Genomic DNA, 13,479 nt, shown 5'->3' with positions numbered 1-13,479 from the left:
TAAAATGATACACTAACCTTTTACAATCTCCATCAGATGACACTCCTAGGACATTATGTTAGACAATGCATGCATTTTTAGTTCTATCAAGTTCATATTTATATACAAAAACAGCGTTTTACTATGGCATTGATGTTGAGGAAATCGTTTCCCTCCAATAACCGGCAGTCAAGTCAGCGTCAGAAATTAAATAATTAAAATTAGAAAACATTGGTAAAATATTATATTGTCATTTAAAGAATTATAGATTTACATCTTTTGAACGCAATCAACTTGCCAGATTTAAAAATAACCTTACTGGGAAATCACACTTTGCAATAATCTGAGCACTGTGCCCAGAAAAATACGCGTTGCGATACAGACTAGACGTCATGTTGGGGAGATCTAAAATCGAAAATACTATGTAAATAATCCATTACCTTTGATTCTCTTCATCAGATGTCACTTCCAGGTATCACAGGTCCATAACGAATGTAGTTTTGTTCAAAAAAGCTCATCATTTATGTCCAAAAATCTCCGTCTCGTTAGCACATGATGTAAGCCAGCCGGACTTCTCGTCATGAACGAGGGGAAAAAATATATTTCCGTTCGTTCAAACATGTCAAACGTTGTATAGCATAAATCATTAGGGCCTTTTTTAACCCAGAACATGAATAATATTCAAGGTGGACGAATGCATAGCCTTTTATAACGTATTGGAACGAGGGTACCCAACATGAAGTAGCGCGCCAGGTGTCTAATGGGACATCACCGTTCCATGGCTCTTGTTCGGTCAGATCTCCCTCCAGAAGACTCAAAACACTTTGTAAAGGCTGGTGACATCTAGTGGAAGCAATAGGAAGTGCCAAAATATTCCTAAACCCCTGTGTTTTTCAATGGGAGAGGTTTAAAGTCAATACAACACATCAGGTATCCACTTCCTGTCAGAAAATGTCTCAGGGTTTTGCCTGCCAAATGAGTTCTGTTATACTCACAGACACCATTCAAACAGTTTTGGAAACTTTAGAGTGTTTTCTATCCATATATAATAAGTATATGCATATTCTAGTTACTGGGTAGGATTAGTAACCAGATTAAATCGGGTACATTTTTTTTATCCAGACGTGCAAATGCTGCCCCCTAGACCCAACAGGTTAACAATCAACATCTGATGAGAAAAACAGCAAGGGAAAGAAAACAACATATGGTTTCAGAGTCACTTGAAGATTTGATTTAATAATTTGGTTGGTTGGGTGGCAGAAATCAGACCAATTAGTTATGCTGTTGAATTCACGTGGCAGTCTTTTGACCAATCACCCTTTGCAAAACTGAGATCCTGGCAGTCTTGCTAGTTATTACTCCATTAGGTACAGGATCCAACTACATCCTCCAGAGCATCATAGTCTGGGTGGATGAGGTACCCCTCCGCCTCCCTGATCCACCCCAGAGCCTGACTCACGCTCGGATCACCCTCAGAGCCAGACCCCCCTCCTGGTTCTCACCCTGGTTTTCACCCTGGTCCTCATCACCCTCACCATCATTATCTAAACTCCAGTTGCGATGCTCCGTTCTGGGCTTGTCCAGCCTCTCTGGCTTGTTCAGACACTCTGCTCCGTCCTGAGTCCCCTCAGCCTCTTTGGTGGTGGTTCCATCCAGCTCTCTCCTCCAGGAGAGGCACAGTTGGCTCTGTAGGGCCTGGAGGGTCAGGGGGTGATGGCAGCATCAAGGCCTAGGGTGGTGCCCCCGAGCCTGGGTAAGGTGGGGTCTGAGTGTCCCTTCTTTACCCTGGAGGAGGAGGTGGACCATTGGGCCTTAAGGAGATCATGTATCATCTCAGACCCCATGTACCTCTCCAAAAACCTGGGACACTCCTCTTCTTCCTTCTCCTTTCTCTCATCCCCCTATCCATCTCTCACTGGGGGCTGTGTTTGAGGGGCTGGTGTGCATGAGTGTGTCGAGGGAGGGATTTGATGGAGGGAGGGGGTCCACAGAGGAGGAAAGACTGAAAGATGCCAGGAGAAACTAGGAATGATGGGTAAGAGAAGAGGGAGGAACATCTGCATTCTGGTCAATGGAACGTTTGCATTCTGGTCAATGGAACGTCTGCATTCTGGTCAATGGAACGTCTGCATTCTGGTCAATGGAACATCTGCATTCTGGTCAATGGAACGTCTGCATTCTGGGCAATGGAACTTCTGCATTCTGGTCAATGGAACGTCTGCATTCTGGTCAATGGAACGTCTGCATTCTGGTCAATGGAACGTCTGCATTCTGGGCAATGGAACGTATGCATTCTGGGCAATGGAACGTCTGCATTCTGGGCAATGGAACGTCTGCATTCTGGTCAATGGAACGTCTGCATTCTGGTCAATGGAACGTCTGCATTCTGGTCAATGGAACGTTCCATTGACTCCTTTACCACATCTATGATCAAATTGTAGAATCCGATTGTGATGTCATTGAGATTGATTTTCATTGACAGGCTGTACAGAAAAGGGTTGAGGGGTTTTGTGTTGTTCCATAGGCTCCATTAGGGTTTGTGTTGTTAAGCCCAGGTGGAGACTGAGGGTGAGTCGTTAATGGCACCCAATTCCCTATATAGTGTACTACTTTTGACCAGAGTCCTAGTAGTGCCCTATAGAGAATAGGGTGCCATTTGGGACGCAGTGAGAGGAGGGGGAATGTTGCTGAGCTAGTGGAAGTATCGCTGGTGTGTGTGTGGTGGTGGTTACAGTAATGAGAGGAACGGTTAATGGGAGATCAATAGGACAACAAAGGGTTTATCGTCATATGCAAATAGTACCTACAGTAGGGCCCTGTGTGTATGGATGTATATAGACTACCCTGACAGACCTACCTTATATAGACTACCCTTACAGACCTACTGTATATAGACTAACCTCACAGACCTACTGTATATAGACTACCCTCACAGACCTACTGTATATAGACCATCCTCACAGACCTACTGTATATAGACTACCCTCACAAACCTACTGTATATAGATTACCCTCACAGACCTACTGTATATAGACTACCCTCAGATATCTACTGTAAATAGATTACCCTTACAGACCTACTGTATATAGACTACCCTCAAATCAAATGTATTTATAAAGCCCTTCTTACATCAGCTGATGTCACAAAGTGCAGTACAGAAACCCAGCCTAAAACCCCAAACAGCAAGCAATGCAGGAGTAGTAGCACGGTGGCTAGGAAAAACTCCCTTGAAAGCCCAGAACCTAGGAAGAAACCTAGAGAGGAACCAGGCTCTGAGGGGTGGCCAGTCCTCTTCTGGCTGTGCCAGGTGGAGATTATAACAGAACATGGCCAAGATGTTCAAATGTTCATAGATGACCAGCAGGGTCAAATAATAATAATCACAGTGTTTGTCGAGGATGCAACAGGTCAGCACCTCAGGAGTAAATATCAGTTGGCTTTTCATAGCCGATCATTCAGAGTATCTCTACCGCTCCTGCTGTCTCTAGAGAGTTGAAAACTGCAGGTCTGGGACAGGTAGCACGTCCGGTGAACAGGTCAGGGTTCCATAGCCGCAGGCAGAACAGTTGAAACTGGAGCAGCAGAACGGCCAGGTGGACTGGGGACAGCAAGGAGTCATCATGCCAGGTAGTCCTGAGGCATGGTCCTAGGGCTCAGGTCCTCCAAGAGAGAGAAAGAGAGAAAGAAAGCGGGAAAGAGAGAGAAAGAGAGACAGAGAATTAGAGAGAGCATACTTAAATTCACACAGGACACCGGATAAGACAGGAGAAAAACTCTAGATATAACAGACTGACCCTAGCCCCTCGACACATAAACTACTGCAGCATAAATACTGGAGGCTGAGACAGGAGGGGTCGGGAGACACTGTGGCCCCATCCGACGATACTCCCGGACAGGGCCAAACAGGCCTACTGTAAATAGATTACCCCCACAGACCAACTGTATGTAGACTACCCACACAGACCTACTGTATATAGACTACCCTCACAGACCTACTGTATATAGTTGCAATTGTGAACAATAGCCATATCAGACATTAGATACATCATATTGGCCAATCATATGCCCAACAGAGAAAAATATCAGTCAGATAATGGACAGTATTTGAGTTTATTAGGATCCCCATTAGCCCACTCCAATGATGACAGCTAGTCTAACTGGGGACAGCCAGTCTAACTGGGGACAGCTAGTCTAACTGGGGACAGCTAGTCTAACTGGGGACAGCTAGTCTTACTGGGGACAGCTAGTCTTACTGGGGACAGCTAGTCTAACTGGGGACAGCTAGTCTAACTGGGGACAGCTAGTCTTACTGGGGACAGCTAGTCTTACTAGGGACAGCTAGTCTAACTGGGGACAGCTAGTCTAACTGGGTACAGCTAGTCTAACTGGAGACAGCTAGTCTTACTGGGGACAGCTAGTCTAACTGGGTACAGCTAGTCTAACTGGGTACAGCTAGTCTAACTGGGGACAGCTAGTCTTACTAGGGACAGCTAGTCTAACTGGGGACAGCTAGTCTAACTGGAGACAGCTAGTCTTACTGGGGACAGCTAGTCTAACTGGGTACAGCTAGTCTAACTGGGTACAGCTAGTCTAACTGGGGACAGCTAGTCTTACTGGGGACAGCTAGTCTAACTGGGGACAGCTAGTCTAACTGGGGACAGCTAGTCTTACTGGGGACAGCTAGTCTAACTGGGTACAGCTAGTCTAATTGGGGACAGCTAGTCTTACTGGGGACAGCTAGTCTAACTGGGGACAGCTAGTCTAACTGGGGACAGCTAGTCTTACTGGGTTCCGACACATAATGTGAAAGAAATTACAGACAAAAGACTTTACAATTTACATACATTGAATAACATTAGCATGTAGTGTGTGTGCATCTATCAGTTACACACACGTCAGTACATACACACAACCAGTAGGTCACATGTCAGTACATACACACAACCAGTAGGTCACATTGGGGAGAGGCGTTGTGCCATGAGGTGTTGCTTTATTTGTTTTTTGAAACCACGTTTGCTGTTTATCTGCACCACATCAGATGGACACACACATACTACAGATAGTAACGGCCGGGGTGTGAGTGGCCCCCTGAGTCTGGGCTCTCTGGCACTGATCTCAGTAATACCACCATCTGTCTCTGTCTCTCTGTCCCTGTTGCTCTGCCCTCTCTCCTGTTGACTCATAAACCCTGAGAGATCGAGAGAGAGAGACAGAGAGAGTGAGAGTGAGGGTGAGAGTATGAGTGAGAGAGAGAGAGAGAGAGAGAGAGAGAGAGAGAGAGAGAGAGAGAGAGAGAGAGAGAGAGAGAGAGAGAGAGAGAGAGAGAGAGAGAGTGAGAGAGTGAGAGAGTGAGAGAGAGCAAGAGAGAGACAGAGAGAGAGAGAGACAGAGAGACAGAGAGGTCTCTTGGTGTTTTGGAAATAAATAGATCTTTGGAAGCCTTTATCAGCAATGATCTGTTATATACCCTGTTGATCAAGATGATGAGGAAGAGGAATCTGTGTGTATGTTTGTGTGTGTGGGTAGCGGGGCCGGCTGATGGAAGGCTAGTCCCTGGCGACCAGGTCGTAAAGATCAACAATGTGGCCGTCGACGACCTGACCCCAGAGCAAGCGGCTGACCTCATCAGGTACAATAACACACACGCACAAACACACACACACATCCATGCATACACACTCACAAACACAACAGCATTTATTCCTCATATTGACCCCCTCTCTCTCTCTCTCTCTCTCTCTCTCTCTCTCTTCCTCTCTCTCTCTTCCTCTCCCTCCCCCTAGGGAGTGTCAGTACTCTGTGATGATAACGGTCCTCAGAAACTCAGCGGTGAGTCACTATGTTTTCCATGTTGTATTCTTCCTTCAGTTAGCAGTTGCTCTCTTCACCAACAGAGAAACCACACACACCCCCAGGTGCTCCATCATGGTTCCCCACAGGCAGCAGAGTGTTGTCACAACCTTTATTATGACCTAGTAGTGTGGACTTGACGTGTGTGTGTGTGTGTCTGCTTGCTTGCGTGTTGATGAATGGGCAACTACAGATATTTTTAACAACACACTTTATCCATCAGGAACACTGACTCTTTTCAACAACCCCCACACAGTTTTATCCATCAGGAACACTGACTCTTTTCAACAACCCCCACACAGTTGTATCCATCAGGAACACTGACTCTTTTCAACAACCCCTACACAGTTTTATCCATCAGGAACACTGACTCTTTTCAACAACCCCCACACAGTTGTATCCATCAGGAACACTGACTCTTTTCAACAACCCCCACACAGTTGTATCCATCAGGAACACTGACTCTTTTCAACAACCCCCACACAGTTGTATCCATCAGGAACACTGACTCTTTTCAACAACCCCCACACAGTTGTATCCATTAGGAACACTGACTCTTTTCAACAACCCCCACACAGTTTTACCCATTAGGAACACTGACTCTTTTCAACAACCCCCACACAGTTGTATCCATTAGGAACACTGACTCTTTTCAACAACCCCCACACAGTTTTACCCATTAGGAACACTGACTCTTTTCAACAACCCCCACACAGTTGTATCCATTAGGAACACTGACTCTTTTCAACAACCCCCACACAGTTGTATCCATTAGGAACACTCCCTGGATGTGTTGCAGTGGTTGGCGTTATCTACAGTGGAGAAACCACTTCATAACCACAACAGTAACAATATTAGTGATTAAGTTTTCAGTTTACATGAAAGTAACATTTAGGTTTGTCTGAGATTAGTGTCTCTGAGGTTCTGTTGTTTATCAGCCTGTTGGGTTGATCAGTCAGATTAGTGTCTCTGAGGTTCTGTTGTATATCAGCCTGTTGGGTTGATCAGTCAGATTAGTGTCTCTGAGGTTCTGTTGTATATCAGCCTGTTGGGTTGATCAGTCAGATTAGTGTCTCTGAGGTTCTGTTGTATATCAGCCTGTTGGGTTGATCAGTCAGATTAGTGTCTCTGAGGTTCTGTTGTATATCAGCCTGTTGGGTTGATCAGTCAGATTAGTGTCTCTGAGGTTCTGTTGTTTATCAGCCTGTTGGGTTGATCAGTCAGATTAGTGTCTCTGAGGTTCTGTTGTTTATCAGCCTGTTGGGTTGATCAGTCAGATTAGTGTCTCTGAGGTTCTGTTGTATATCAGCCTGTTGGGTTGATCAGTCAGATTAGTGTCTCTGAGGTTCTGTTGTTTATCAGCCTGTTGGGTTGATCAGTCAGATTAGTGTCTCTGAGGTTCTGTTGTATATCCACTACCTGTTAGTTTTCAGATCTAGATTTTTTAGGGTTTACTGACACTTGATTTAGATAGGTATAGAAACAGATGGAGATACAGGAAGGAGGCAGACACAACATGAAGGAAGGAGAAGGGGTGTGAACCCAGGTAGGGAGAGGAGTATGTTATTTGTCTATGCTGGGAGCATTACAGGTAAACCACAGGCTCTGCAGTCTGTACCCTTGTGCCTTTTGGAAACTCTGTCTAATTTCTCCTACTGTGGTTTCTCAGGGACCCAAGTCCTAATTTCTCCTCCTGTGGTTTCTCAGGGACTCAAGTCCTAATTTCTCCTCCTGTGGTTTCTCAGGGACCCAAGTCTTCCTTCATCACCCCAGAGAAGAGAGCTAAACTCCGGTCCAACCCAGTCAAAGTTCGCTTTGCTGAGGAGGTTGAAGTCAACAGTCACTCTCAGGTACGTCAGACTCTTATGACACCCTATTGTCAATGCATGACGTGTTATAAGCCCTTTATGAAGCTGTTGTGTCATATCTGTCCAGGATTCATGTATAATCTACTCTATGTAGTGACTTTTAAAGCACCAGATGGACATGTCTGTAAATGCTTTATGGAGCTGACATGACTGCTGTATGTAGCTAGTCACAAGTGGTTTATCTCTCAGCCATGTAACAACCCTATATTCCTCCCTATCCTCACTGCTTGGCTTGGAAACCCAGTTCACGGTGATTTAGATGTCCTGTCCCTTTCCTGTAAATACACGTGAGGAGGAAGGTTCTCCCTGGAGGACTCCATACAGAAAGGAACGGTTGAGATAAGGGGGGCGGGGGTGGACCACAAGCTTCCGCTAGTGATCAGAGACAGAGGCTGCATCTCAAGTCCCTAAATAGTGCACTACTGTTGACCAGAGCCCTATTCCCTATATAGTGCACTACTGTTGACCAGAGCCCTATTCCCAATATAGTGCACTACTGTTGACCAGAGCCCTATTCCCTATATAGTGCACTACTGTTGACCAGAGCCCTATTCCCTATATAGTGCACTACTGTTGACCAGAGCCCTATTCCCTATATAGTGCACTACTGTTGACCAGAGCCCTATTCCCAATATAGTGCACTACTGTTGACCAGTGCCCTATTCCCTATATAGTGCACTACTGTTGACCAGAGCCCTATTCCCTATATAGTGTACTACTGTTGACCAGAGCCCTATTCCCTATATAGTGTACTACTGTTGACCAGAACTTTGGCATATAGGATATAGGGTTCCATTTGGGACTCAACCTGAGACAGAGTGGTCGTATCGAGGGCTGGATGATTCCCTGATTACAGAAGAATACGCTGAGTGTACAAAACATTAGGAAAACTTGCTCTTTCCATGAGATAGACTGACCAGGTGAATCCAGGTGAAAGATAGGATCCCTTGTTGATGTCACCTGTTAAATCCACTTCAATCAGTGTAGATGACGGGAGAAGACAGGTGAGAATAATTTTCAAGCCTTGAGACCATTGAAACATGGATTGTGTGTGTACCATTCAAAGGGTGAATGGGCCAGACAACAGATTTAAGTGCCTTTGAACGGGGTTTAGTAGTAGGTGCCAGGAACACCAGTTTGTGTCAAGAACTGCAACGCTGCTGGGTTTTTCACACTCAACAGTTTCTCGTGTGTATTAAGAATGGTTCATCACCCAGAGGACATCCATCCAACTGGAAACAACTGTGGAAAGCATTGTTGTCAACATGGACCAGCCTCCCTGTGGAACGCTTTCAACACATCGTAGAGTCCATAACCTGATAAATTGAGGCTGTTTTGAGGGCAAAGGGAGGGTGCAACTCAATGTTAGGAAGGTGTTGTTCATGTTCTGTATACTCAGTGTAAACACACTATTAACGATTAGAGGGGAGCAGAGAGAGAAGGGTGGAGGGGGAGAGAGAGAGAGAAAGAGAGAAGGGTGGAGGGAGAGAGAGAGAGAGAGAGAGAGAGAGAGAGAGAGAGAGAGAGAGAGAGAGAGAGAGAGAGAGAGAGAGAGAGAGAGAGAGAGAGAGAGAGAGAGAGAGAGAGAGAGAGAAAGGGTTGGAGGGAGAGAGAGAAAGCGAGAGAGAGAGGTGGAGGGAGAATGAAAGAGAGATGAGAGGGGAGGTGGAGCGAGAGAGAGAGAACAACAGGAAGAGATTGAGTGGTTGGATCAATGCCAGTCTGATTCCCTTCAGAACAGCTGTGATTACAGAAGAATAATGTATTGAAAGGGGGGAGGAAGAGGAGAAAGGGGGTGAGAGGAGGAACATGAAAAACACAGTATAATAGACAGAGAGACAGATGGAGAAAGACAGAGAGGCATATATATATATATAGAGAGAGAGACAGATGGAGAAAGACAGATATATATATATATATATAGAGAGAGAGAGAGAAAGAGAACCTATATTTATGTTTATTTATTTTTAACTATTTGACTGTTTGCACATCATTACAACATTGTTTATAGACAATATGACATTTGAAATGTCTTTATTCTTTTGGAATTGTGTAAGTTTAATGTTTACTGTTAATTTTTAGTTGTTAATTTCACTTTTGTTTATTATCTATTTCACTTGCTTAGGCAATGTTAACATACAGTTGAAGTCGGAAGTTTACATACACTTAGGTTGGAGTCATTAAAACTGGTTTTTCAACCACTCCACAAATTTCTTGTTAACAAACTATAGTTTTGGCAAGTCGGTTAGGACATCTACCTTGTGCATGACACAAGCAATTTTTCCAATAATTGTTTACAGACAGATTATTTCACTTATAATTCACTGTATCACAATTCCAGTGGGTAAGAAGTCAACATACACTAAGTTTACTGTGCCTTTAAACAGCTTGGAAAATTCCAGAAAATTATGTCATGGCTTTAGAAGCTTCTCATAGGCTAATTGACATAATTTGAGTCAATTGGAGGTGTACCTGTGGGTGTATTTCAAGGCCTACCTTGAAACTCAGTGCAAAGGACCTTGTGAAGATGCTGGAGGAAACAGGTACAAAAGTATCTATATCCACAGTAAAACGAGTCCTATATCAAAATAACCTGAAAGGCCACTCAGCGAGGAAGAAGCCAGTGCTCCAAAACCTCCATAAAAAAGCCAGACTACGGTTTGAAACTGCACATGGGGACAAAGATCATACTTCTTCGAAAAATGTCCTCTGGTCTGATGAAACAAAAATGTAACTGTTTGGCCATAACGACAATCATTATGTTTGGAGGAAACAGGAGGAGGCTTGCAAGCCGAAGATCACCATCCCAACCTTGAAGCACAGGGGTGGCAGTATCATGTTGTGAGGGTGCTTTGCTGTAGGTGGGACTGGTGCGCTTCACAAAATAGATGGCATCATGAGGATTGAAAATTATGTGGATATATTGAAGCAACATCTCAAGACATCAGTCAGGAAGTTAAAGCTTGGTCGCAAATGGGTCTTCCAAATGGACAATGACCCCAAGTATGCTTCCAAAGTTGTGGCAAATGGCTTAAGGACATCAAAGTCAAGGTATTGGAGTGGCCATTACAAACCCTGACCTCAATCCTATTGAAAATGTGTGGGCAGAACTGAAAAATCTTGTGGGAGCAAGGAGGCCTACACACCTGACTCAGTTACACCAGCTCTGTCAGGAGGAATGGGCCAACATTCACCCAACTTGTTGTGGAAGGCTACCCGAAACGTTTGGCCCAAGTTAAACAATTTAACTTCTTGGGGCTATGTGGGACGCTAGCGTGCCACCCGTGGTGCACCCTATCAACAGCAGGTGCATTTCAAGAGCGGCAAATTTGAAACCAAATAAATGTCAAAATTCAATTTTTCAAACATACAACTATCTTACACCCTTTGAAAGATAAACATCTCCTTAATCTAACCACGTTGTCCGATTTCAAAAAGGTTTTACGGTGAATGCATAAAGTTAGATTATGTTAGGAGAGTACATTGACAATAGCTGTGTGTAATGTTTTGTCAATTCAAAGACAGGCGTCACCAAAACCATAAAACCAGCTAAAATGATGCACTAACCTTTGACAATCTGCATCAGATGACACTCCTATGACATTATGTTAGACAATACATGCATTTTTAGTTCTATCAAGTTCATATTTATATCCAAAAACAGCGGTTTACTATGGCGTTGATGTTCAGGAAATTGTTTCCCTCCAATAACCGGCAGTCAAGTCAGCACCACAAATTAAATAATTAAAATTAGAAAACATTGGTAAAATATTATATTGTCATTTAAAGAATTATAGATTTACATCTCTTGAACGCAATCAACTTGCCAGATTTAAAAATAACCTTACTGGGAAATCACACTTTGCAATAATCTGAGCACTGCGCCCAGAAAAATACGCTTTGCTATACAGAGAAACGGCCATGTTGGAGAGATCTAAAATCGAAAATACTATGTAAATAATCCATTACCTTTGATTCTCTTCATCAGATGTCACTTCCAGGAATCCCAGGTCCATAACGAATGTAGTTTTGTTCAAAAAAGCTCATCATTTATATCCAAAAAGCTCCGTGTTGTTAGCACATGATCTAAGCCAGCCGGACTTCCGTCATGAACGAGGGAAAAAAATATATTTACGTTCGTTCAAACATGTCAAACGTTGTATAGCATGAATCATTAGTGCCTTTTTTTAACCAGAACATGAATAATATTCAAGGTGGACGAATGCATTCTCTTTTATAACGTATTGGAACGAGGGTACCCAACATCAACTTGCGCGCCAGAGTCTAATCGGCCATCACCGTTCCATGGCTCTTGTTCGGTCAGATCTCACAGTAAAAGACTCAAAACACTTTGTAAAGGCTGGTGACATCTAGTGGAAGCAATAGGAAGTGCCAAAACATTAATCAACCCCTGTGTGTTTCAATGGCATAGGCTTAAAGGTAATTCAACACATCAGGTATCCACTTCCTGTCAGAAAATGTCTCAGGGTTTTGCCTGCCAAATGAGTTCTGTTATACTCACAGACACCATTCAAACAGTTTTAGAAACTTTAGGGTGTTTTCTATCCATATATAATAAGTATATGCATATTCTAGTTACTGGGTAGGATTAGTAACCAGATTAAATCGGGTACGTTTTTTTATCCAGCCGTGAAAATACTGCCCCCTAGCCCCAACAGGTTAAAGGTAATGCTACCAAATACAAATTGAGTGTATGTAAACTTCTGACCCACTGGGAATGTGATGAAAGAAATAAAAGCTGAAATAAATAATTCTCTCTGCTATTATTCTGACATTTCACATTCTTAAAATAAAGTGTTGATCCTAACTGGCCTAGAACAGGGAATTTTTACTAGGATTAAATGTCAGGAATTGTGAAAAACTGAGTTTAAATGTATTTGGCTAAGGTGTATGTAAACTTCCGACTTCAGCTGTACGTTTCCCATGCCAATAAATCACTTACATTGAATTGAGAGAGACAGAGACAGATAGACAGAGAGAGAGAGAAAGAGAGAGAGAGAGACAGTGGGATATGCGTCAACAGAAACCTTGGGAAAATCCTCTGCATTATGATTAACATCAGACGCGTACATTTCCTCTGCAAAAACAATGTACTGAGCAAACGTCAAATTTGCTTTTTACCAAATTACCAAATAACAGACCACATATTCACCCTGCAGACCTTAATTGACAAAAATGTTTTTTCACATTTTAGTCATTTAGCAGACTTTTTTATCCAGAGCGACTTACAGTAGAGTGCATACATTTTTACATACTGGCCCCTCGTGAGAATCAAACCCACAACCCTGGCGTTGCAAGTGCCATGCTATACCAACTGAGCTACAGTGGGACAAACAAACAAAACAAAGGCAAAGTCTTCTCATGCTTTGTTGATTTCAAAAAAGCTTTCGATTTGGCACGAAGGCCTGCTATACAAATTGATGGAAAGTTGTGTGGGGGGAGAAACATACAATATTATAAAATCCATGTACACAAACAACAAGTGTGCGGTTAAAATTGGAAAAAACACACATTTCTTTCCACAGGGCCAGGGGTGAGACAGGGATGCAGCTTAAGCCCCACTCTCTTCAACATATATATCAATGAATTGGCAAGGGGTCTGCAGCACCCGGCCTCACCCTACTAGAATCTGAAGTCAAATGTCTACTGTTTTCTGATGATCTGGTGCTTCTGTCCCCAACCAAGGAGGGCCTACAGCAGCACCTAGATCTTCTGAACAGATTCTGTCAGACCTGGACTCTGACTGTAAATCAAAAAGGT

General features: G+C 43.5%; 1 protein-coding gene across 1 annotated transcript in view; it reads left to right on the top strand.

The window, feature by feature from the left end:
- LOC106594451 (FERM and PDZ domain-containing protein 1) overlaps positions 1-13,479 on the top strand; it is a 68,744-nt gene that overhangs the window by 39,080 nt on the left and 16,185 nt on the right. The window contains exons 5-7 of the mRNA XM_045712372.1: positions 5,507-5,609; positions 5,764-5,809; positions 7,576-7,680. Coding sequence (XP_045568328.1) covers positions 5,507-5,609; positions 5,764-5,809; positions 7,576-7,680 — 254 coding nt within the window. The remainder of the gene's footprint in view (positions 1-5,506; positions 5,610-5,763; positions 5,810-7,575; positions 7,681-13,479) is intronic.

This window comes from Salmo salar, unplaced genomic scaffold (genome assembly GCF_905237065.1).
Source record: "Salmo salar unplaced genomic scaffold, Ssal_v3.1, whole genome shotgun sequence".
In the NCBI taxonomy this organism is placed as follows: Eukaryota; Metazoa; Chordata; class Actinopteri; order Salmoniformes; family Salmonidae; genus Salmo; species Salmo salar.
Note: the sequence above shows the minus strand (reverse complement) of the source record. Positions and strands in the feature narration are given on the sequence as shown.